This window comes from Sus scrofa, chromosome 10 (assembly GCF_054392235.1).
Source record: "Sus scrofa isolate SSC_HxYL_T2T_F1_AM1 chromosome 10, Sscrofa_HxYL_maternal_Yorkshire_Landrace_v2.0, whole genome shotgun sequence".
Taxonomy (NCBI): domain Eukaryota; kingdom Metazoa; phylum Chordata; class Mammalia; order Artiodactyla; family Suidae; genus Sus; species Sus scrofa.
Window position 1 is genome coordinate 14,934,057 of NC_139392.1, and position 27,554 is coordinate 14,961,610.

The window sequence follows — 27,554 nt, forward strand, 5'->3', positions numbered from 1 at the left end:
AATTGCATATAACATATTAGAACTTTGGTTTTAATGATGCTTATAAGTGCTATATATGCTGCCTTGTTAATACCACAGGGGTATTTGGTCTTAATAAGCCCAATTTTCTAATAATAACTATCAAGGATAAGTACCTTTTTTTTTAAATAACATACCTGATAGAGCACCATTTACAAATGAGATGCTTTAGCTACTGAGACTCGCTCTCTTTGTGACCTTGTTATTTATTATATATGTGGGGGGAGCGGGGAGACCAAACCAAATTGTTCCAGCTCCCTCCACAATTGAGGTCGGCTCTCCTTACAAACCAACTTAACTTGAATCTCCTTGAACTGCTACTTCAGAATTCCCTGAGGTTGTTTCCAATGAATTCCTGCTACAAACCCTGGGCTCATGCACAGACAGAAGACAGCAGGCCAAAGCTGGATGATGGCCTCCCTCTCTGTCCAAGCCTCCTGCTTGCTCCCCTCGGCTTTCTTAACCCATGTCCTGCAGTTCTTGACTCAGAGTCTTTCCTGTCTTTCTACAGTAGTTCCGGTAAGGACAGGAGGCGCCTGTGTGTCTGTCGTTAGCACAAAGGGTGTGTATGTCCTAATTCTGTCCATCTGTCCTGTTTCCAAATATGTATAATATATTCCATCCGTCTGTGCACACATATGTGCATGCACAGATTTACACACACATACACCTCCACCCAGGAACAGAGATACAATATATTCCATCCATGTGTGCACACGTGGCACAGACACACAGGCACACAGGCACAGACTTCACACACACACACCTCCACACAGGAACAGAGATACAATATATTCCATCCATGTGTGCACACGTACACATGTGTGCACATGTACACATGTGTGCACACACAAACACACCTCCACACAGGAACATCCATGTGTGCACAGGTACACACGTGCACAGACTTCACACACACACACACACCTCCACACAGGAACAGAGATATACTTCATCCGTGTGCACATGTACACACGCACACAGACCTCACATACACACACACCCCTCCAAAGAGGAGAGCAAATGCTCAGTCAGCTTATGTTCCCAAATCACAAGAAAATAAAAAATGTCTAAAGACATAACTTGAGAATTAGTTAACAAGAACTTTTTCACTATAGGAGAAGCTTTTAAAAACACCACAAACCAAAAAATTTAAAAGTCTTTAAAAACTAACATGGCTCTTTTATAAAACCTTTGAAACGATGAAAACCCATAAACAAAAACCACAGATTCAACAAGTCAATTAACATAAAAGAAAAATGAGTCTGTTTTCCTTTTGATTTTGTACACTTCCACTATTTTATTTTACACTTTGAAATTCACTTGGGATGTGGCATGTCCTGGGGTTGGTTTATACACCAACCAAACTGATCTCCTAGATAAAGGAAACACTGGTTTCCCTTCATATGTATCCATTTTTGTTTAAGAACTATAAGGAGTTTACTTCACTTAGACAATGTGGCCATTTTTATTACAAATTTATTAAATCACTTTGGACCCAGCATGTCCTTAGGTTTTACCCACTCATCAAACTGCTCTGCTGTGAGATAGCCAAGTTCAACAGCAGTTGCCTTTAAGGTTGACCCATTTTTGTGTGCAGTCTTAGCAATCTTGGCTGCTTTGTCATACCCTGAAGAAAAAATTAAAAGGAGTTAGTAGTGAAACCTGGTTTTCTAAAGCAAAAGGTAATCATCATTACTTACTTGATCCTGAAGCTACTAATCTCTTAAATAAATATTTTTCAATCTTGAAAATATTTAACAGTGATTATCTTAATAATTTTCATTTCTCATATAGAATAAAACCTTTACTTTTCTTAATACAGACTTAAACATACCTCAGTTTCTACAAGATTTGTTTCTAAATTTCTTTTTTTTTTTTAGAGCTGCACCCATGGCATATGGAGGTTCCCAAGCCAGGGGTCGAATTGGAGCTGCAGCTGCTGGCCTACCCCACAGCCACGCTGGATCCGAGCCTCATCTGTGACCTACACCACAGCTCGGAGCAATGCCTTATCCTTAACGCACTAAGTGAGGCCAGAATCCAAATATCATTGCCCATCTCATTATACCGAAGAACAGACAGCATATTGGGTTCAGAGCTACCTGAAGCCATCAAATGAGCTATAACTTTATAAGACTGAAATTATAGCTGGACATGAAGCTGAGAATATAAAATCAGGCTTGAAAGCTCAGGATTTTTAAAATAGTAATTGTACCACACCCAATGACCGCATCTTATTCTAATGCAGAAAATCAAAGAATACACAAGAATAACCTCATCGCAGCAGTTAAGGAGAAGGTGGGAGAGGCTTTTAACACATCACAACAGAATGCAATGAATGCCTCACAACCTGAGTCCAGACACGTCTCTAACGGGATCGCTCTGGTCAGTCCATAATCCAAGTTAACAGGTTTGCATCCACATAATGAAACAGCACAGTTCTGTGAAGGGCCTGCAGTACAAAAGCCATGGCCTCCGACAAGATACCCGCATTGCCGCCTTTCCTATGCGCAGTGCACACATGACTGACTCCAATTCTCAGTGGAGCAGGACACGAGAACGAAGCGTGGGAGAGCCTCTAGAGAAGGCAGAAAGTGAACCCACGCGGTGCTGTTAATCAGCCAGGGCCCCCGAGGGACATGACAGACTGAGGGGACCCTCCCAAGAGTCCCAGAGATCATCAGAGTCTGAATTTGTACTCTGAACTCACCACACTTCAAAGAAAATGAAGCACAATCAATCAAGTTTTTGAAAGAACTATGACACCGTAAACAGCATCTTTTAACACAGTGTCTTTCAACACAATTTCAAATGTTTTAAGAGACTGTCCAAAGGGAACCTGCTGTTCACAAACACAGACCCAGTGGTCTCTTAACAATGTTTTGCTCTTTAACTGCGTGTTCACAATGAGATTATTCTTTAAAGGCATACCTATGTGAGGGTTAAGAGCGGTCACCAACATCAGAGACTCATTCATCAGCTTGTTGATCCTTTCGGTGTTGGCCTGGATTCCCACCACGCAGTTTTCTGTGAAGGAAACAGCCGCATCCCCCAGCAGTCTGGCCGAGTGCAACACATTTTTAATCTAAGAGAGGGAGAAGGAGAGACTTAGTAAGCCTAACTTTTCCTTGTCCTGTAATATATCATTTGCTGGGTGATAAAATGAATGCATAATTCATTTAGTACACAGCACTCCTACAACTCTGAAAGGCATCATACCCAAGAAAACAAATATGAAAGACTCTAAATATCCGAGGGCAAAGGTCTGAAGGAGGTAAAAGGGCATAAATGCAATAACTAAAACACAAGCTAGTCGGCAATGTCAGGAAACGTCAGAGAGGGTACAGGGGGAGAAGCAGATTCCTGCTGTAAGAATGAATGCGGTCCTGTTTGATGGAGACGACTTCACCAGCCAGAGACAGAAGAAGAATCTGCCACGAGAGGGCAGAGCGACAAAGGCACAGGGGGTGGGAGGAAAGCATGTGCTTGAGGCACAAGAAGCGAAGGCGAGGCCCCCAAGTCCTCACGGTCAGCACGCTGTCTGTGTTTAACAGGACGATATTCCTCCATCACTTGAGAAGGACCTTTTACACAATATGGTAAAACAGTATCAGGTCAAGTAGTGGGAGCTTTTGGGGGGGCAACATTTTCAATATGTACTAAGATGTACAGCCACATCTTAATCTCTGTGCTCTAAAACCCCAGGGTCTGAAAGCCACGTTCCCAACAACGGACTCTAGTAGAAGGCACAGAACTTCAAGGCTTAAGTGGATGCTGATGACTTTACTATGTGCCAAACGCTGACTACCTTATTTTCTCTGAAAGACAAAATAGGTTTTCGTTTTTTAAAAAAGCTGAGCAAGGAGTTCCCATCGTGGCTCAGTGGTTAACGAATCTGACTGGGAACCGTGAGGTTGTGGGTTCGATCCCTGGCCTTGCTCAGTGGGTTAAGGATCCGGCATTGCCGTGAGCTGTGGTGTAGGCCGCAGACTCGGCTTGGATGCCACATTGCTGTGGCTCTGGCGTAGGCCAGTGGCTACAGCTCCGATTCGACCCCTAGCCTGGGAACCTCCATATGCCACAGGAGCAGCCCAAGAAATGGCAAAAAGACAAAAAAAAGAGAAAGAAATCTTTATGAAAGACAAGAACCAAGACAACTAGTCAAAGACATCAGAAACCAGATTTAAAGCTTACCATCATTGGTTTGAACACATTCAACTCAAAATGTCCATTGCTGCCCCCGACGGTGACGGCGACGTGATTCCCCATGACCTGGGCAGCGACCATGGTCAGCGCTTCACACTGGGTGGGGTTCACCTTGCCTTCGGGAAAACCACCGAAAAAGACACCACCTCAAACACACTTGCTGCTTCAAGTGATTAGGTTGTATGTCAAATAATCAAGAAAAGAACAAACTCTAACCCCATTAAATGAAGTAAGACATATAATTAAGCAAGGTCCCACCCATCATTTTATTTAATGAAATAAATCATGTAGCTGGAAACAGAATCGTGCAACGGCTGGTGACGTGTGCGTACCCACAACTACACAATCAATCTCGCTCTTTCCACCTTCATGGTTTATGTCTACTCTAGACTATTTAAGGAGCCAGGGACGGAATGCACAGCAGTGAGAAAGAAAGATGCTGCCCTGCCCCTGAACCTGGAGGCTAGGGAGAGAGACGTGGCAACTACAACAGAAAGGGGGTAAATAAGAGACGTGCAGATCACTAAGGGAACACTTCATTTATCTATTTAGTTATTTTGTCTTTTTAGGGCCGCACCCACAGCATATGGAGGTTCCCAGGCTAGGGGTCAAACAGGAGCTGTAGCTGCCGGCCTACACCACAGCCAAAGCAACGTGGGATCTGAGCCCTGCCTGTGACCTTCACCACAGCTCCCGGCAACACACTGAGCGAGGCCAGGGATCGAACCTGCACCCTCATGGATGCTAGTCAGCTTGGTTAACCACCGAGCCACAATGGGAACTCCACTAAGGGAATACTTGAAGAAGCTGACACTAAGCTAGAATTTCCCTACTTATCATGAGTTTCCCTACAATTCTATAATACTCCTCTGACAAGCTCAAGTTTGAACCAAGCACCCAGATTCCTCTGACCAGTACAAAGCAACACGTTGGGAAGATTATTTCTGTGACTTTGCATTTCTCTTTTTTAGGCAAAATCACCTTGAATTTGCAATCAACTGAACTCATGTCATTTTTCAACATGAGGTACTTTAAAATCAGATCTCTTCTCCTTCCGTACACTGGATTTAAAAGAATCTACAGTCGTCTATCTTTTCCACTCTTTAAAACCACCCTGTCAGTTTTGGTCTAACCTATAGAGTCCTCTATAATTCGGGACTCTGTCACCGGACGCCGCCTCAACTCTATTATCTGCTAATACGCTGAGCACGTACTCCCTACGTTCACCGCAGTCACCGGCAAAGTGGTGATGGGGCGGTGCCCTCGGCCTGCTGCTAAGGTAGCCTCCGACAGAGGGCAGCTCATCAGGCTTCACTGCCGCTGTTCACCCAGGTGGATTCCTCTAACAGCACCCCCGCCCCCCGGATTCCACGAGCATCAAGTGAATCCACCAGATGGCTCACTGCAATCCAGACATCAAAAAAGAAGGAACTCCAACCTCACTAAGCAGTGTAAGACATGTAATAAAACAAGGCCCCAACCACATCTGTGAGGCCTCTATTGCCTAACAGACCAAAACCCAAAGCAAAATGTGAACTAAGAGGCATCTGTTTAAATCATTTTTCTTCAACCCATGCTGATCACTTTCACAGCCTGTTCTAAAGCTCTCCTGGCTCTGGATGGTGAGAGACAGAATGATCATGCATTTTCTAGTGTGGGAATCAGAATATATGCTGCTACTGGAATTCTTTTCTCCTACTTTGTTGGGTGATGTTCCCTGAACTCCTGGTCGAAGGTGGCCCACAAAGACATCCTGAAAAAGGGGCGCAGTGCATGTCCCCGTCCCCAAGATGATGCTAAACTCAAGCAGACACGTTTTAGATGAGAACGACCGGCTTCTTGTCCACTCCCAGCTATGACATTGACCAGCTCTGTGATTACCTGGCATGATACTGCTTCCCGGTTCATTTTCAGGCAAGATCAGTTCTCCCAGACCTGAGCGGGGACCAGACCCCAGAAAACGAATGTCATTTGCGATCTTCATCAGACTGCAAGCAGTCGTGTTCATGGCTCCACTGAGTTCAACCAAAGCATCATGGGCAGCTAGAGCCTCAAATTTATTTGGAGCTGTGACAAAAGGCAAGCCTGAAGAAAAAGTAATAATGCGGATGAGTTAACTAGTTACGTTAAACACTCTTCTAATATAAGCAGATTAAAGAGAAAGTGCCAGGGTAAGAAAAGCAAAGACAGAACAGAACAAAATTTTACTTCAGAAAAAATGCTTAAGACTCAGGCTTTGTCTACATTTCAAGAAGTCCTGAAGGAGTAGAAAGAATCCTATACTAGCACAGTTAAAGGATTTTAAAAAAAAAAAAGCACAATAAATATATTGCAAGAAAAATCACTATCCTACTACAAACACAGGTGCATGATGCCCAACTATGCTTGAGTAAAGATGACAGCAGATAAAACTCACTTTGCCTTACGCCACCTCCTTTCCTGTACCTCCTCCCCCCACCCAGGTTTGGGGCCTTCTGTTCTCTCCCCTGGCCATGGCTCACAAGACTCCCTGAGAGATGAGGAACCAAAATGCATCAGACATTCTCTCCCATGTTCAAATTTTTAAAAATCTACATATTCTAAACCCAACAATACAGGTCTTCTCGGTTAAAATCTGATTAAAACCCAAATCTCCGCTAGTAAGCAGTACGAGCACTGTCTAATTATCTACCCTGACCCTCTGGTAGTGTCTGCACCTTCATCAGTTCTCTCTGATGGGAACAGTTATCCTCTAGAGCACTGCACTCTACCAAAGCAAACAGGACTCAAGAGGGTCATTAATTCAAACAACTGTCATGGCATACCATAGGGGGAAAAAGAAATCAAGCCTGGCCATCTCCAACCTAACATTTATCACTCATATAAATTTCTCAACCTTCGACTGATTCTTCCTTCCTTGAAAATAAGTATTCAAAACAGCATTAAGTAGAAAATAACTGAATACTACTAGACAGTAAATAAAGTTAGTACTGAGAGATTTTTATTACATGCTATATGAACTCATAGATGGAAAGCTTTTAAAAAGCCAAAGGAGTAACTTTAAAACTTTTGAAACAGACATAAAGCACAAATCTGATGGAAAAATATTATTTCTATTTGTATTTTCAAGAATTCAAAGCAGAAACATGCAGAAAAAATATAGACCAGTATAATGGGGAAGAGTCATAGAGGGGTCATCACCCACCTGTGAGTGCGGCTACTTTGGCAGCGACCTTTTCTGCAAAACCAATCCTAGTATTTAAACCAGTACCAACAGCAGTGCCCCCAGCTGCGAGCTCGTAGATTCTTGGCATGGCAGCTTTTATTCTTGTTATTGCATATTTCACTTGTTGAACATAGCCACTAAATTCCTGAAAAGAGAAAGAAATTAAGGTGAGAATATATAATTTCCTAATGGCTTACAAGTTACTATAACTACACTAGATAGAAGTTTGTTTAAAAAAAAAAAAAAAAAAGCAACCCACAAAAAACAAGTTTCAGGTATAAAATGAGAAGCTACGCGAGTGGTATTTATACTATTTTAATTCATATGTTAAGCAAAATATATGGGAGAAGGAGGATCTATAAATTTATCAAGTAGACAATGCCACTGATAACAGGTGGCCTGTTTATAAACTAGTCTTTTAATAGAAAGCAGAGGAAAACATATGAAATAAACTTTTAAAAAGAACAACTTTACTGCTTTAAATTATTGGTTTCTTTGCAAATGATTTATTTTTTGCTGTATCTCAAACAGCTTTTGAGAAAGAAAAAAGCTGAGTCCCCTTAAGAAAAATGCAAGCATAGAAACATCCTCCATACAATTTCAGTTTAAAAACCTGACAGGGAGCAGATCTCTTACAGGGATTCATGAAGCTAAATGACTCACTGAGCAGCACAAGAAAGTAACAGGGCAGAGTAAGACTATAGCTTCAAGATGCATTTAAATCTGCCACAGATGTCACCTGCTTCCTAAAGTATAACACACTTAATGTGAAGGAACCACAGAATTAATCCTGCTGCGAATACAGTGAGGCCCTGTTAAGAATTATGCAGGGACGGAAGGCAGAAACTGGGACTCAAGTGAGCAAGCCAGGATATATGGTTATGCTAAATCTTTTTTCCTGTCCAAAAACACTGAAACAAACCATGGACACTTTTGATTAGCACTAGTGGGTCACAGTGCTCTTAAGACACAAGCCCTTTTGGGCAGATCTGATCCATATGCTCTAACATGACTTTTATACCAGCTGGATGCACTTAAGAAATATGTCTGTATGGGAGTAAAAGTGCACTCAAAAAACTCAAGAGAATTCCAACGAAAGCAAGTAGATAAAGTCAAACAGGAAAACATAACTTTTGGTCATAAGATACAGATGATTCTACATAGGAAGCTGAGTCACAGCCCGAATGGACTTCAGCATATAATTGTTTTCCAATATGTAACACACAAAAAAGGAAAAAAAATTAGAAACCAGAGGGATCCTCAAAAGTTTCAAAACATATACTGTATCTCCCTAGAAATTACACATGATACTAAGAGCCAATGATGCAAAGTGAAGTAAGACACAGCCTTAAGAAGCAATTTAAGGAGTTCCCGTCGTGGCGCAGTGGTTAACGAATCCGACTAGGAACCATGAGGTTGCGGGTTCGGTCCCTGCCCTTGCTCAGTGGGTTAACGATCTGGCGTTGCCGTGAGCTGTGGTGTAGGTTGCAGACGCGGCTCGGATCCCGAGTTGCTGTGGCTCTGGCGTAGGCCGGTGGCTACAGCTCCGATTCAATCCCTAGCCTGGGAACCTCCATATGCCGCGGGAGCGGCCCAAGAAATAGCAACAACAACAACAACAACAACAACAAAAGACAAAAAAAAAAAAAAAAAAGAAGCAATTTAAGCTCGGTTTAGTCATATCATCTGTATTTCAATCAATCATTTCTAGTTTTCCTCATTTCCTTCCATGATAAAGCTAAATGATCAGGTTTTTTTCAGTGTTTGCTATCATCTAAACAAAACTATAAATGAAATCGTTCTAAGCAGCAGCCAAACCCGAACCCTCACTTGAATTTCCACAAAACTGTTTACTAATTGACAATTATCATTTGATCCTTGGCCTGACACCTCTTGATATAGAATTTGTGTATGCCTACCTCCCAAACTAGAGTAAAGCTTATGAGACAAAAACTGTTCCCTGTGTTTCCTTATAGCTCCTTTGCAATGGATACCATCAAACATCGTTTAAGGTATCAATCAAGACCATAAAAATATTTCCTGTTATTTTGGAGAACAGAGTAATATCTATCTTACATGTGGCCAAAACACTTTTAACGAGTAAGATACACCCCATTTGACTGCTTTAAATTTAATTTTAAAGTACTAATTAGAGTAGGAGACAAAAGAAGAAAGTCTGATAATGACAGTGATGAAGAAGAAGAGGAGCCCTAACACCAACGTGCACGTATAACGTGGCAAGAACAGTTCTAAGAGATCTACAGCAAACAGCTTATTTGAACCTCATAACTAGCCTATGAAAGAGATATTATTTTCCTCACTTCACAGCTCAGAAAGGCAAAATAATTTTCCTAAGGTCCAATAGCTTGCACACAGCAAAGCTAAGACTTGACTCAAGAAGACGGACGCGGAGTCCGGCTCAGAGCCAGCATGCTCTGCGCTTCCCCTAAGGGGATGCCAACAAGAACTACTGACTGGTGAATGCAGAACCATCTCTCTTAACTGAGGTATTATAAATTTGGCTTTTTAAACCAGTGTGACTGAGAGAGGAATATGCTGGCCATTTGTACCAAACCTAAGCACGCCCCCATACCTGCCCGAGAGTGAGTGGGACAGCGTCCTGAGTATGAGTGCGCCCAATTTTGATGATCTGGGCAAACTCCCTGGATTTTGCATCGAGAGCATCATGTAGCTTCTGCAGTCCTGGCAGCAGTGCTTCGTGAACTTCCACTGCTGCAGCAATGTGCATGGCCGTGGGGAACGTATCATTTGAGCTCTGTTGGAAAGTTTTCAAAAGAAATGCAAAACATTAACTTGAATGTCTCAATTAAAAATCTCACTAAATGACTACTCGAAACCTGTACATTTGGTACTCAATTACATTTACGTGCAGCAAATCATTTAGGATCAAAAAGAAGCAACCAGACTTCCTTTGTGGAAGGAATGTAGGACTGTATCACATATACCACCCAGAATGAACGTTTTATATGTTATTGCTGTATCTACCTGCTAATGTGACAGCAAGACATAGAGAAGTACAGCTAGCAAATGCATGTAAGGAAATCAATGATAAAATACCCTACAGCTAAGCAGTACATACAGTCTTTCACAAGCATTTCTTTATTAAACTTGGGGGAAATTCTGTGAGCTAGGTCACCACTTTAAAAATAGAAAAGCTGAACTGTCAAAGAAGTTATGAGACCTGCCACAATATTTAGGGTTGGCAGAACTGGGACCTGACAAGGTAGCCTAAATTCCATCCTCTTTCCTCAGCTGTAAGCCCACAATTTTTTTTTTTTTTTTTTTTTTTGGTCACATCTGTGGCATGTGGAAGTTCCCTGGTGGGATCGAACCTGCACCACGATTGTGGGGTCAACACCAGATCCTTAACAGGCAGCAGCACAAGGGAACTTCCCCACAATTTTAAATTACAACGCTATTTAAAAATATTTATTCATTACTGATTTTTAAAACTTTTTATTACTGGAAATTATCAAACTACTTACAAAAGTAGGATGAACAGCATAATACAGTCTTTAGCACAGAGCCAGTCTTGTTTCATGTATCAACTCTACCCCACTCCTCAACCTGACCATATACACTAGATTATTCTGAAGATTTTAGACTTCAGTGTACATAAAAGATAAATGCATATTTAAAGGCAAGTGTGCAAAATCTTTCGTACATTAAGTTTATATAAAAAACTTCTTTAATACTTAAAAATATGTTAAATTACCCTTAGCACTCAGATACTGCTTTCAAAATGTCACTCTCCAGTAAGATCCTCCAGTAGCTCTTTGGAAAAATAAGTGCTTATGGGGGCTGGGGCATGATAAGCCTAGAGCATCGGTCAGTGCGAAAACCTATTAAGCACCCTAGGGACGGGAACGGTGTAAAGTTGGGTTGGGATGACGGGTGTACAACTATAAGTGTAATAAAATCCAGGTTAAAAAAGAGATAGTGACCCTAAATGCATAAAAGAAATAAGACTATATAAAAAGTTCTTTCCATTAAAGAATACAAGCAGACTGAATGCCCCCTGTCAAAAGGTAATGCTTGTTTCACAAGAAAAATCTCCGGACTCTTCGTTTGATAACAAAGGCGAGACGGCATACTGACCTGGCTTTTATTAACATGATCGTTGGGATGAACGGGTTTCTTGCTGCCAAGCTCGCCTCCTAGCATTTCAATTGCCCTGTTGCTAATGACTTCATTTACATTCATATTTGTCTGGGTTCCTGACCCAGTCTGCCACACCACAAGAGGAAAATGATCATTTAATTTACCTTCAGCTACCTGCAGGACAAAATGTTTAAAAATGAGTGTTAAAAAATAAGAAATATTCGATTACGCATTTAGCTATTTCAATCAAACATTATTACACGGACATCATTTACAGCACTAAGGTGAAGAGAGTCACTGTTTTCATATGCTACTGACAGTGCCACACAGTCCACGGGGGCCCAGCAAACTGAAGCTTCTGCAGCATCGCCTGTTCCAACCACCGCTACTTTCAAAGGTAAAAGATTACCTACTGCGAATGGTATAACAATTTCACTGATTCCAAATGAAAACTGAGTCAAAGATAGCTTTCTTCTATTTCTCCAACTGTCTTCTCTAATAATATCCAGAGAGGGCCACCTGTTAAGGCTGGCAAATGTGTTAAGTCTCTAGATAAATTTATTGTTGATAGTTGGCAGGAATAGCCAACAGATGTTACAGCCAGAGTCGGCATCATAATACCCAAGTGACTTAACCGTGTGAGTTCACTAATAGCTGCTACAGCCCACAGATGTCCTACGAGTAGCATAGATATAAAAACACACTCTAGATCTGTCCCTATTTTTGTCATATTTTTGTACTTTTAGTTGTTAGTTTTTGAATTATAAGCTTTCTAAGAGAGTGGGTGCTTAACTTCACCTTCTGGAATGATTTTAGCTTCAAAAAAATTTAAAAAATCAACATGCACTTTAAATATCTATGACCTTAAACAACTGATTCACTTTCAAGTAAAACTTTTTTCCCAGTTGTACAAAAATAATAGGTTCTTTGATGCACAGCAGAGATTGGCAGAACTTTGTAAATCAACCAGAATAAAAAAAGAGCAGTTTATAAGCGTAAAAAAAAAATCTGATAACTAAGAAAAGTATAACAGTCATTACAATTCTACCCTCAGAAATAAATACTATTAGCACTTTGGCATCTCCTTCTAGTCTCTACTTCAACTGACGGGATTACATATATATGCACACAAAGGAAAAATATGCATTGCCTGTGCATTTTTCCTAAACAGAATCCTGATTCCATAAAACTCTTCACCATCTTTCCTCCCTCTTATACGGTAGGTTTTGTTCTATGACATTCTTGCAAAAATTAAATTTCTGTGGCTTCACAATGTGATTTATATAAGCAGCTGTAATAATTAGATACTAATTCATTATTATTATTATAAATAGTCTTTCAATGAACATTCTATACAGAGCTTTTAAACTTATCTCTGACTGCTTCCTTAAGAAGCAATTATGTTATTAGTGGAATAGTAAAATTACATTCTCCATACAGATTATCAAGCAACCAAAGAATCATTTATATATAAAATAAAAAATCAAATACATAATATATTAAGTGCAAAGAGTGTCCCTTCAGAAAGTTTTCATTAAACTATACAAATTAAAAGGAAACAAATTAAAAATTCAAAGTAAAGAAAATGTGCCGTATTTTAAGCACCATATGAAAATTCTTAACCAAAAGCAGTAATGCTGCTGCCCTACCCTGAACTCAATTAACTCAGGAATTCAGTGGCCCTTTCCTCCTTCCAGAGCTTATCCTCATCCAGCGGATAACGTGGGGCTGATGCCATGAGGTAAACACACTTATCACCTCTTACCTCATCTGCTGCCTTCATTATTGCATTAGCAATCTTTGGATCAAGACCATAATCCTGATTTACTTCAGCAGCTGCACGCTTCAAGATCCCAAAAGCTTTAATAACTGGGATCTAAAATTAATCAGAAAAATATCTCCAATTTACAACTTTAGTTAAGCATGAAAATTTAAGATTACTACTTTATGCAAGTACAAAAACTGTACATAAAACATATAACCCTAAAATGTTTAGGATGTAGAGAAAGATTAAAGATAAGTATACAAAAAACAAGAATCATCATTTATCTATTTGTTTAGGGAACCAAATAAAAGCAAATACATTGACTTCATAGATGTGTGTATGCCTCACACACACACAGAAAACACATATTTGGACATACAGGATTTACAATTCACCCTATTTTTCTGAGACATCATAATGCATATGTTTTTATTTCATATATTTAAAAACAAGTGATATTCGGAGTTCCCATCGTGGTGCAGAGGAAACAAATCCAACTAGGAACCACAAGGTTGCAGGTTCAATCCCTGGCCTCGCTCCGTAGGTTAAGGATCTGGCATTGCCGTGAGCTGTGGTGTAGGGTGCAGACTCAGCTTGGATCCTGCATTGCTATGGCTATGGTATAGGCTGGCAACTGTAGCTCCAAATGGACCCCTAACCTGGGAACCTCCATGTGCCATGGGTACGGCCCTAAAAAGCAAAACTAAAAAACCAAACAAGTGATATTCATCAATTCACCATCTTAACACTATTATTTTCCATCATCAGATCCCATGCTACATTGTAATTTTTTCTTCTCTTAAAAAAAAAGGCAAATAAAATAAAGATAGCAAAAAGAATGAAATTGGACCACTATCTTACTGTACACAAAAATGAACTCAAAATGGATTAAGGACTCGAATGTAAGACCTGAAACAAAACTCCTGGAAGAAAACACAGGCAATAAGCCCCTAGACATCAGTCTTGGCAATGATTTTCTGGATAACTTCAAAAGAAAAAGCAACAAAAGCAAAGATAAACAAACAGGACTACATCAAACTATAAAGCTTCTTCACAGCAAAGTAAACCATCAAAAAAAATGAAAATGTAACCTACTCAGTGGGAAAAAAAAAATTGGAAATCTTATTATCTGATAAGGGGTTAATATCCAAAATATATAGAGAACTCAGGGGCTCTTCTCCCCCCTTCCAGCAGCCCTGGGAGCTATTTACTTTCCTTTAATAAGACTTTGCTTGCTTGCAAAAAAACCAAAATACCAAAATATATAAAGAACTCCTATTACTTCATAGCAAAAAACAAAATGATTTTAAAAATGGGCAGAGTTTCCATAGGAGACAGATGAACAGCCAACAGGCACATAAAATGATGCTCATCATCACTAATCACTGGAGAAACACTGATCAAACCACAATGAGGTATCACCTCAGACGGCTGTCATCAAAAGACAACAAGTCACAGTGGCAGTGAGGACATGGGGAGGGCCCCTTGGGCACCGCAGGGGACTGTAAATAAAGTGGTGCGGCCACTACGAAAAACAACGTGGAGGTTCCTCAAAAAATGGACACCAGGTCTACTGTGCGACCCAGCCACTCCTCGGCGAGTATTTACCTGAAAATGAAAAGACTAGTTCAAAGATATACGCAACCCCAGGTTCAGAGCCTTATTTATAACAGCCATGATATGAAAGTAACCTGTATCCAAAAATGGATAAAGAAGATGTGGTAAATCTATACAATGGAATAGTATTTAGCCATAAAAAAAGAACGACATCTTGCCATTTGTGACAATGTGGATGGACCATGAGGGCATTAAGCTAAGAAGTAAGTCAGAGAAACACAAATAGCATATGATCTCACATATGCAGAATTTAAAAAAACAAGCAGCAAACTGAAAACCAACCTCATAGGTAGCAAGATCAAATACTGAATATTTGTACATGTGGCAGAATGATCACGGCAGTAAGTCTAGTTAACCTTCATCACCATACACAGTTACAAAAAATTTTTTCTCTTGTGATGAGGACTTTTAAAATCTCATTGCAACTTTTAAGTATCTAACTGTAAGTACCATACTGAGCATTAAATGCTCTGATTTTATCTTGTAATTGAAAGTTTGTACCTGCTGACCCCTTCTTAACATTAAAACATTGTAAGTGTTTTACCCAAATGAACTTGAGACAAATGGCACACAGGATTAGAAATTTTACAACTTTACACGTGAAAACAAATGAGAAGTTAGATTTCTAAGAAATATTGCAATGGGTTAAACTGCTGCCAAAGTCACCTCCAAAAGCCAATCGGCCCTGGCCACTGGAATGGACTGACTGACCCCACAGCGTGTGTGGACTCACAAAAGTAAAAAAGGGACAGTCCCAGCAGAGTTTCACTGGGCATGACTGTGACAGAATGGAAAATGTATCCCTGCTAAGAAAAGGGTCTCATTAAGAAAAAAAAGAAGGGTCTCATTAGTCTTCATTTACCTGCATTAGCAGTTCATGATCTTTTTCGGTTGTTTTTTTTTTTTGTTTTTCGGACCACACTGCAGCACATGGAAGTTCCCAGGCCAGGGGTCAAATTAGAGCTTCTGCCGCAGGCCTACCCCACAGCCACAGCAACACCAAATTCAAGCTGCATCTGCGACTTATGACACAGCTTGCGGCAATGCTGGATCCTTTAACCCACTGAGTGAGGCCAAGAATTGAGCCCACATCCTCACAGATACTAGTTCGATTCTTAATCCACTGAGCCACAATGGGAACGCTTGCTTTTGTTTTCCTACGGACTTCAGGCACAAAGGGCTGAGTTTAATCATACTACCTGGTTCAAGGCACATACATAGTCTGCTTTATATGTAACATAGTTCAGGAAATTAATCCAGATGAAACTAAATGTGAAAACACAGATAAGCCATGTATCTATCTTTCACAGACACCTGTCCAAATCCAAACAACTTCTCTGTCCCTAGTGCAGCAGCAGCAGCAAACACGTACCCCTAGGACCAAGTACCTTGGTGGTTGAAGCAGGAAAATTGAAACATGAGTCATGGTTACTCCATCAATGCTGGTTGAAACTGGAGTTCCTGCTGTGGCTCTGCAGATTAAGGACCTGATGTTGTCTCTGTGAGGATGTGGGTTCGAACCCTGGCCTCACTCAGGGGTTAAGGATCTGGCATTGCTGCAAGCTGTGGTATAGGTTGCAGATGTGGCTCAGATGCCAGATGGCTGTGGCTGTGGCTGTGGCATAGGCCGACAACTGCAGCTCTGATCTGATCCCTAGCCTGGGAACTTCCATAGGCCTCAGGTGCAGCCCGAAAAAGAAAAAAAAAAGAAGAATATTGGTTGAGACTGACCTCTTTAATCCAGACTTGACCTACATGAGAATATTTTAGGATCAGGTGTTACCCTTGACCACCCAACTATTAGTCTGACCCTATGTGTACCTCACCATTAAAACTGCCTGTGGGTGGCTAGAACAGATACCCTTCTAGGAACCGTCTCTTGTAAAGTTGTTTGAACCTGTCAATATTCAGTCTTAAAGCCTTAGGAATGAGCTAAAATACGCAAGTTAAAGTTATTTTAACATAAAAAGTATATTTACAAGGTAAGTGTTAACAGTATCTCACCAGATGCAGCCTGGCTACTTCTAGGCTTCCTAGCCTATCCTGCATTCCTGCATTGACTATTAGTCATACTCCAGCTGGGTTCCAGTAGGGTATGTAAAATATTTCATCAATTCTTTTCACACTTTAAAATCTCTGAAATCAAGAGGCATCTTACAGTCAATGACATGTTACAACTTTAATTGGCAGCCTTTTTCTTTCTTAGTATAGTACATAGCAGTTCTAATTGAGGCTATCTTAGATTTAATGAAATATGGTAGCGAGTTTTCTAATCATTAAATCATTCATGTGGCATCAAACACATATATTATCTATTATATGCAAGACATCAGGACAAATAGTGTTTTTATTAATTTGTATATAGTTTTCTATAAACTGAAGCCAAGATAGGAAATACACTATTAAGGAAAACTCCATTTAAAAAAAAAAAAAAAAAAAAGCTTTAAATAAGTAAAAAAAAAGTATCGAAATTAAAAATTACAAACTGCAGAATTCTAGTAATATCCAAGCAAGAATGAAAGACAAGTCACTTAGTTCTACCAAATAAAAATCTAAAATATTCAGTCAGAGCTCAAAACAATAGCGTATTAAACTTTTTACATTTTAAAGAGAGAGAAACATATCACTCACAAAGCTAGTTCTCTAATTACTTTTTAACTCTGTAAGATAAAGTGACTCAATGAATAATGCCTAGTTCATCCAAAATAAGCTAGTATTTCCACAAAAGCCACTTACTGGCATGCGTTCCGTCACGCCTCCGATTTTAAAGTTCATCGTAGATCTCACAGTCTGGGCACCATAATACTTATCATTTGGGACCTTGAGTTCACCAAAGGTATCATACTCTATCCGGAAAGAATTCTGGCTGGCCTAGAGATGAAGACAAGACACTGTTTCAGCTTGAAAAAGAAACCAAGTATCAAAAGCAATAGTATCATATAAGGGAACCATCCTGTAAGGGAAGAGAAACCTTAATAATTACCAAAAGATAAAAACTTGCATTTTGATTCTCATTCTACTTCCATACCTCTAGCTTTCTACTTGAGAAATTTCTGACATACAAATTTGTTAATACAGATGTTAAAACAGATCGTAGAATTCATACACTTATGCACAGGAAAGATACAGAAAAGCTTCTGAAGTAAAAACAGTATCTTTTCCAATTCAGGAATAGGTCTACTTTTGGTCAAGCTTTGACCAATTCAATGTACTTGGAGGTTAATGCCTATTTTACTGGGAATGTTGGAAAATGACCTAAGTATGATATTTTAAAATTTGTAAATATTATATATTTAAACAAAGCTCAACCATGGTCTACAAATATTATGCATGAGCTTAGCTCAATACAAAGAATCCAGGCAAACCTACTGCTTGGTAGCTGTGTTACCTTCAGCAAGTCTGTTTCTTTCATTTGTAAACTACAGTAAATGTATAGACAAGGATCTAATCTTTTCAGGATGATGAAACCTTTTGAGGACATAAGGAAAGCTATGAATCCTCTTGCTAGGAAAATGAACATAAATACATGAATGTAAAGTCCTACACATGATTTCAGGGAGCTTATCTTGAAGCCAACTGACTCCCCAGGATGAGAACCAAGACTTAAAAGTTCTTTTACGGAAAACATATAATTCTACCAAATACATCAATTTATACTAATTTTAAAAGATAAAAATAAAAAATTTGGAATTTATATATGATATTTATATTAAGGAAATTTGGGAGAGATACTCAGAACTTTAACCTTTATCTTGTTAATTATCAAATAAACATGGTCCTGTGATTCAAAAGATTTAAAAATACCTAGCCAAGTAATTTTACTTTAGTAAATAAATAATCCCCCAAAAAGGAAAAATTTAATTTTGTAGTTATCCCCTTGGACTAGAAGGATTTACAAAACCCTTTATAAGTATAAAGCCTTTTAGACTGCATGAAAAGAAAAATATCCTTGTATCTAGTTAGAAATACAAGAGTATAACCAATGAAGTACAATTTTTTGAAAGCCTAAAAGTCTACCGAGGGGTGTGGGACAGAGTAGAAGATTCTGAGCTCACCTCCTCCGACAGGCCCACCAAAATTACAGCTATTTACAGAGCAGCTATTGATGAGTATGGCTGAGAGATCAGCAGAAAAGATCACCTACACAAAAAACATAGAGGAACCGCGGCGAAATGGGCAGAAGGGGGAAGACACGCGGAAGTCAAGACCCGCCCCCCAGGATGGGCGACCCACAACAGGAGGATAAGCACAATTGCAGAGTCGCCCGATCAGCGAGGGGTCCAGGCCCCGCCGCAGGCCCCCCAGCTTGGGGGTCCTGCACAGGAAGAAGAGTCCTTAGACAGTTTGCCTCTGAAGGCCAGCAGGGCCTACTTTTGGCCCGAGGGCTGTGGGAAACAGAAACTCCAATCTTAAAGGGGGCACACAAAATCTCACACTCTGGGACCCAGGGCCGAAGCAGTCATTTGAAAGGAGCCTGGGTCAGAACAACTGCTGATCCCAGAGAGCCTCCTGGAGAGGCAGGAAGCAACTGGGGCTCACAAGGGGGGCAGGGGGGCAGCCACTTATGACAGCTTGTTCCACCACAGGACACTAGTGCTTCAAAGTGCCTTTTTTTTTGGGGGGAGGGGGTCTTTTTAGGGCCGCACTAGCAGCATATGGAGGTTCCCGGGCTAGGGGTCCTATTCTTGACATGTACACTCTCCTAAGATTGATCCAGGAAGAAATAGAAAATCCAAACAGAATAATTACCCATAACAAAATTAAATCAATAAAAATTAAGAAAAAAATTTTAATGGCTGCACACTGGGCATATCGAAGTTCCAGGGCCAGAGACGGAGTCTGAGCGACATCTGAGACCTGTACCCAACCTATGCTGCAACTGTGGCAACACCAAAATCTTTTAACCCACTGTGCCAGGCCAGGAATTGAAGCTACGGCCCTGCTGTGACCCAAGTTGTTGCAGTCAGATCCCTAACCTACTGCACCACAGCCAGAACTCTGAAATCAGTATTAAAAAAAAAAAATTAAAAACCCTAACAAATGAAAATCCAGGACCAAAAGGTTTCACAGGAAAAATTCTACCAGATAGTTAGAGAAGAGTAGCAACTATTCTTCTCAAAACATTACAGAAATTTGCAGAGGAAGAACGTGTCCGAATACATCCCCTAAGACCAGCATCACCCTGATGCCAAAACCATTAGACAGCACAACAAAACAATTATAAACCAGTATTTCTCACAAATACAGATGCAAAAATCCTCAACAAAATAACAGCAAACCGAATTCAACAACAAATTAAAAGGCTTGTACACCATGATCAAGTAGGATTTATCCCAAAGAATGCAAGGATTTCTCAATATCCACATATCAATGTGATACACCACATTAACAAAGAATAAAAACCACATAGTCATCTGAATGGACACAAGATAGCTTTTGACAAAATTCAATACCCATTTATAATAAAAGTTCTCAACAAAGTGGGTATAGAGGAACCTACTTCAACCTAATAAAGGCTATATATGACAGGCCACAGCTAGAACCATCCTCAAGAGCAGAAGGCTTCAAGTATTTCCTCCAAGATCGGGAACAAGACAAGGACACCCACTGTTGCCACTTTCATTCAACATGGTATTGGAAGTCCTTAGCCACAATAATCAGAGAAGAAAAGGTAAAGGAATCCCAACTGGACAGGAAAAAGGAAAATTGTCACTGTCTGCAGAGGACATGATATTATACATAAAGAACGCAAACTCTGCCCCTCTTTCCACCCCAAATCACTTAAAATCTTTCAGTAATGTAAGAATTCCCATTGTGGCTCAGCAGTAATGAACCTGATTAGCATCCATGAGGGAGCAGGTTTGATCCCTGGACTTGATCAGTGGGTTAAGGGTCCAGTGTTGCCATGAGCTGTGGTGTAGGTATCACAGACGTGGCTCAGATCTGGCGTTGCTGTGGCTGTGGTGTAGGTTGGCAGCTGCAGCTCTGATTTCACCCTATGCTGTCGTGTGGCCCTAAAAATTCAAAACAAAACAAAAAAATCCTAAGATGCCACCAAACAACAATTAGAGCTCATCAATAAATTCAGTAAAGTTTCAGGACACAAAATTAATAAATGGAAACCTGTTGCACTTCTATACACTAACAATGAACTACCAAAAGGAGAAATTAAGGAAACAACCCCACTGACAATCAGATCAAAAACAATAAAATACCTAGGAATAAATCTAACTAAGGTGCTAAGAGACCTGTACTCAGAAAACTGTAAGACACCGATGAAAGAAACTGAGAATGACACAAACAGAAAGAAAGTCATACCATGCCATGGACTGGAAGAATCAGTAATTTAAAAATGACCATACTACCCAAGGCAATCTACAGATTCAATGCAATCCCCATCAAAATACCAATGACGCTTTTCACAGAACGACAACAAATAATTCCAAAATCCATACGGTGGGAGTTCCCATTGTGGCTCAGCAGTAACAAACCTGACTAGTATCCATGAGGACATGGATTCAATCCCTGGCCTTGCTCAGTAGGTTAAGGCTCTGGCGTTGCCGTGAGCTGTGGTCTAAGTCGTGTTGCTGTGGCTGTGGTGTAAGCCAGCAGCTACAGCCCAATTCGACCCCTAGCCTGGGAACTTCCACATGCTGCACCTGTGGCCCTAAAAAGAAGGAAAAAAAATTCATATGGAAACACAAAAGACATTGAACAGCCAAAACAATCTTGAGAAAGAAGAACAAAGCTGGAGGTATCATGCCTCCTGACTTCAAACTATACCCCAAAATCTACAAGAATCAAAATAGTATGGTATTGGCCTCAAAACAGACATATTTATCAATGGAACAGGCTAGGAAGCCCAGAAATAAACCCACACAACTATGGTCAGTTAATATTTGACAAAGGAGGCAAGAATTTACAATGGGCAAAAGACAGCCGCTTCAATAAATGGTGTTGGGAGAAGTGGATAACTACATGCAAACATTGTGAATTATTACTTTGTATACCTGTAATTTGTATACGATTGCATACAACTATCAACTACATTTCAATAAAATAAATAAAATTTTTAAAAATTACTATGTTGTTTAACAGGAACTACCACAGTGTTGTATGTCAATGATAAAAACAAACTCATAGAAAGGGAGCAGATCTGTGGGTACGTGAAGCAGAGGGTGGGAGAGGGGCTCTGGATGAGGGCAGTCAAAGGTCCAAACTCCAAGTTACCAGCTAAGTACTAGGCTGTCAAGCACAACATGATAAATATAATTAGCACGGCTATATGTCACACATGGAAGGTGTTCAGAGTAAATCCTTAGGGCTCTCATAATAAGGAAACACTTTTTTCTATTTCTTCAATTCTCTATATGATATGACACAGGTTCACCAAACTCACTGTGCCAATCATTTCATGATGTATGTAAGTCAAATCATTATGCTGTACATGTAAAACTTACATAGTACAGCATTTTAATAACATTTCAGTAAAAACGGAAGAACAAGAGTCTGCAGAGGACTGGTCGAAGCCAATAATGAGAAGCCAATAAGCATAATCATTTACTGGTATTTACTGTGCTATAGCAAATGCTTTTTTAAGGTATCACCTTGTTTGAATTTCACAACCACCCTAGGAGATTTTACTATTATCATCCTCACTTTTAAAAAGGAGACAGTGTGGCTAGGAGAGACGAAATAACCCCAGCAGATCATCCAGACTGCAAGGGGGGAGAGCCTGTAACACCTAAATCCCAGACTCTGGGACTCTAAAAGCTGTTTGGATTCACTTTTTTATCACTTCCGTAAACCAAGAAATAGAGTAACTCCAGACTGGTCCACAACAACCACCGCTCTGTAGAATAAAAGGATCTGAAGGCATAAGGACATATTTTTCTCTACTAGAGCATGGTTACAATGACACCACCGTATCCAACTGGCAGGGAGGGTATTATCCCTTAAATACACACAGAAAAATATTTTGCACAGCGATCTGTTTTGAAAATCCTAAGTAAATACCTATGCATGCTAAAACAGACTTTGGTGTAATGACACAGGGGGTAACAACAGCTGACACTGGACACATGAGCTAGGTTCTTCTTCCTCTCCATCACCTTCTACAAGAGAGCAAATAGATGCTGGCTCTAAAGACCAAAGATTGGCTTCCATTAGTGATTTATGAGATCAAGTCTGATTCCTTAAATTTACACCAAACTTTCTATGTTCAAATCATTAAATTTTCATCATAAGACAGCAATAACTTTGTCACCTAATAATAGGTTGCTATGATAAAACTCATATTCAAAATTATTTGCAAAGACTTAAATAAATTTTAGCTATGTTCTTCAGCTTAAACTTTAGAAAACTTTAAATTCCAATTCAAGAAACAACAGCCTCAATCAAACTCTAGGCTCCTGACACTGACAATTAAAAAACTGCAGGAGTTCCCCTGCGGTGCAGTGGGTTAAGGATCTGGCATTGTCACTGCAGTGGCTCAGGTCACTGCTGTGGTGCAGGTTTGATTCCTGGCCCAGGAACTTCCACATGCCATGGGTGTGGACAAAACAAACAAACCCAAAAAAAACCAAAACCGAAAAAAACCCTGCAGATGTCCATTGTGGCTGAAATCACAATCGCAACACTTCAAAACATATACTTCATTGTTTACAGCAGCTTAGATAGATGATAACAAAATATTCCAAAAAGCCAAGAAATTCTCCCTTTATCAGTCCAGGAAGTACTGGTTGCACAAATTTACAGAACAGAGACTGAAGCAATGCTAAAAAACATTCTTCAAGGCTCTAGGACTTAGAGAGAATCTGTCAGAGGAGGCAGTGCCTATGGGGTTTTTTAGAGAGAATAACAATGAAACAAGTAACTGCTAAATCTCTGCAATAATTTATGTACTGTACTCATATTTTGTTCTATGCAATTCTGTCAAAAAAAAAAAACCCAAAACCAAAAAAACCAATGCTGATAACTGCCCACTATATTGATTTCTCCAAAGACTACTGAGTCTGCCTGAAGTCTGAAAAACACATGTAGTTTCCAAAACCTCTCGGAGTTCCCCCTGTGGCTCAGTGGGTTAAGAACCTGACATATCGGGAGTTCCCGTTGTGGCACAGTGGTTAACGAATCTGACTAGGAACCATGAGGTTGTGGGTTCGGTCCCTGCCCTTGATCAGTGGGTTAAGGATCCAGCATTGCCATGACCTGTGGTGTAGGTCGCAGATGCAGCTCGGATCCCGAGTTGCTGTGGCTGTGGTGTAGGCTGGCGGCTACAGCTCCGATTAGACCCCTAGCCTGGGAACCTCCATATGCCGTGAGAGTGGCCCAAGAAATCGCAAAAAGACAAAAAAAAAAAAAAAAAAAGAACCTGACATAGTGTCTGTGAGGATATGGGTTCAATCCCTGGCCTTGCTCAATGGGTTAAGGATCCAGCATTGCCACAAGCTGCAGCACAGTTTGCAGATGCGGCTCGAATCTGGTGTTGCTGTGGCTGTGGTATAGGCCTGCAACTGCAGTTTCAATTCAACCCCTAGCCTGGGAACTTCCATGCTGCAGGTATGACCCTAAAAAGCAAAAAAAAAAAACAAAAAAACTTTCCCTCATTATCATGTATGTTATCTCTTCTTAGTGACCAGAGCTGCTCATCTAAATTAATGAGAAAATTATCAGTCATAATGGCATCTATTAAATGTTTTTAATTTATATAACGGAATCTGTTTTTTATTTTAAAAAATAGGTTTTCTTTTTGAAAACCATGTTTTTATATCCCATAATTCAGCGAAGAATTTCTGAGAGAAGTTTAAAGGTTAAACTAGAGGTTAATCAGCTAAGCATAAGGCAGGCACAAAGTGCAATTTTCCAATGGAGATGCAGTTTCATTCAGGATCATTTCCCCTCCTGGAAAAGCATGAATGAATAGTGTCCAGTGTTCACCGCAGTATTACTGCTATTTGGTCCTAGAAATACCAAGTACTACTGCCATCCATGAGCTGCAGGAACCTCAGGAATTGATAAGTATGCCAGTCTAAATCAGAAACGCCAGCCAAAGTACACACAGCTCAGGCTCACAACACATCCCACACACATGTAACGTAACCATTAACTAAACCATGCTCTCTCCTATAGAAAAAGAGAAACGCCTTTTAGATGCTCAGTCTAAGGCAGTTTAAAGGAATATTTCAGTGTTAAAGAAAACCCAAATCATGTCAGGCCAAAAGACTACTTCAAGAGATAAAAATCCAAAATCTGACTTCACTGTATTTGGGTTTTCAGTTTCTTCCTCAAAAAGTCTTTCTGGTCTTAAAATATAGGGTGACCACTAAGTCTTGAAAAATTGACAACTATGTAATAAATGATATATTAATATTGTATTACATTATAGAACAAGATATTATCTATGTTTTCAGGTTTTATGGCCATCCTGAAGATCATTAAAAGAAATTCTCCAAGAAATGGCAAAAAGACAAAAAAAAAAAATTTTTTTTAATAAAAATTAAAATTAAAAAAAAAAAAAAAAAAGGAGTTCCCGTCATGGTGCAGTGGCTAATGAATCCGACTAGGAACCATGAGGTTTCGGGTTCAATCCCTGCCCTTGCTCAGTGGGTTAACGATCCGGCGTTGCCATGAGCTGTGGTGTAGGTTGTAGATGTGGCTCGGATCCCACGTCGCTGTGACTCTGGCATAGGCTGGCAGCTACAGCTCAGATTAGACCCCTAGCCTGGAAACCTCCATATGCTGCGGGAGTGGCCCAAGAAATGGCTAAAAGACAAAAAAAAAAAAAAAAAAAAAAATTTAATTAAAAAAAAAAAAAAAAAAGAAATTCTCAAAAGTAACTTTTAAATATGTGGGGCTTCCTTACTCCCCATGCCACCAAGGCAGTATCACAGTTGGTGTCCACTAAATGTGCTCACTCTCATCATACTTCTCCTCAGTATAACCACTGTAGCTAACTGAGCATGGCTCCTGCTGATTTAACTGCTTTGCCTATTTGATATCCCCCAGTGGTCTCTACACTCTGCCTACAGTGACTGATTTATCCGCAGGGCCCAATACACAGCAGGCATTCAATATATGTTACTCTCCTATTGGATGAACTTTTAGGTATTCTTTTCGATAAAAGGTAACTTAGGACATTTAGGGTTATGTGAATTTCTTAACACCAGCAGCAAGAAAAACATAATCAATTCAGAGATTTTGGAGCTGAGATTAGAAGGCAAAAGATGTATTTAGAATTATTGGGAAAAAAAAATCTATCCCCACCTGATTTTACTACACTAAAAGCAAGACAGTGCTATTTTTTGGCATTTACAGCGGGATAGATTCAGTTCTCCAGTCTCCTATTCCCTTTTACAAAATAAATAAGCGAAAAATAAAAAATTTTAAAGGCTCTGAAATGCACTAAAATTATTATGGCAGAGAGCTGCAGAAATACAAATCTTTCTGATTTGTAGTTTCAGCTGTAGTGATGTCATCAAATTATCTTAAAATTTATAGCCCAGAAAATGTCTTGGGCCTTTGCAGTACCTTAGATGGAAGTATTCATTGAATACGCACTCACCGCATCCCAAACTCAAGAGTACTTTCACAGGGGCAATCTTCCTGAGTGCCTGTAATTATTTTCATTTATACCCGTGGACACTGAGCACCAGTATATCCTGCATCAAATCCCGATTCCGAGTAGCAGGGTAGGCTGACATCTCTTTGAATGAAAGCTCCTGTTATACAGCACAGTGAACAGTGCAGAGTTAAGTCTTCCTAAACTAGCATTTACATCCCAAACTTTTGCTCATAATACACATGTGAGCACACGTGTTTAAAGCTTGTTAGAGCCCGAATTACGGGAGGCGACACTCCAAGGAGCAAAAGGGCTCAAGTAAGTCAGGACGGCAGAACCTGACATTGGACCTTTAAGTTCCCTGGAGGTCGTTCTGAATAAAAAATGCTGCTTCAGCTACAGCTGGTCCCTTACAGCTTCCTCCGACGTTCCTCGAGACCCGCAGCCCACGTTTCACATTCAGGGTTTTGCAAACCCCTGCCCTCCGGACAGGGCCCACCCTGGTGCGGCCCCTTCCTCCCGGTGTCCATCCCCGCGGCATCCCGGCGGCAACCGCCACCTGCAGGAGCTCGGCTGGGACTGGGCGCAAGGCACGCCCGCCCGGGGAGGGGTCCAGAGACCGGCGCGGGCGGCCCGGCGGGACTCCCCACAGCAGCGGCCCACCGCCGGCGGAGGCGCCTCGGCTGCGCGCAGTGCAGGCTCGCGGCCCAGTACCGGGACACCCGCCTGGCAGGCGGGAGGCCTGAAGGTCACCGCTGCGCGGTCAGGGGGTCGGGGAGCTCACCATTCGAGCGGCGTTCGGAGGCCGGAGCAGGAGGCGCGACACGCCGCTAGGGCTGCTGCCTGGGCCGGGGCCGGGAGCAGAGGCTGGAACCCGCGAGAGGCAGCGAGAACGCGCGAGGAGCCGGAGCACTCGATCCATAGTGCTGGCGGCCTGAGGAGAACTTCCGGTCGCTAGGCCGCGCCTCCTCAGGGCTGTCAGAGCCCGTCCCGCCCACAGACCTCGCTCCTATCCAATCAACAACCTATTGGCGGGGCCAATAGAGCCAATGGCCAGC

The 27,554-nt window shown here is 40.8% G+C and overlaps 1 protein-coding gene across 5 annotated transcripts; it reads right to left on the reverse strand.

Annotated features, from left to right (window-relative positions):
- Nucleotides 1-1,182: 1,182 nt before the first annotated feature.
- Nucleotides 1,183-27,445, reverse strand: FH (fumarate hydratase). Of its 5 annotated transcripts, none has more exon segments than NM_001243588.1 (10): nucleotides 1,183-1,648; nucleotides 2,953-3,106; nucleotides 4,216-4,343; nucleotides 6,109-6,312; nucleotides 7,412-7,577; nucleotides 10,026-10,208; nucleotides 11,552-11,728; nucleotides 13,320-13,430; nucleotides 17,673-17,807; nucleotides 27,281-27,425. In NM_001243588.1, coding segments are annotated over 10 exon segments (1,539 nt in total). In that variant the 5' UTR covers nucleotides 27,419-27,425; the 3' UTR covers nucleotides 1,183-1,505.
- Between the last annotated feature and the right edge of the window lie 109 nt (nucleotides 27,446-27,554).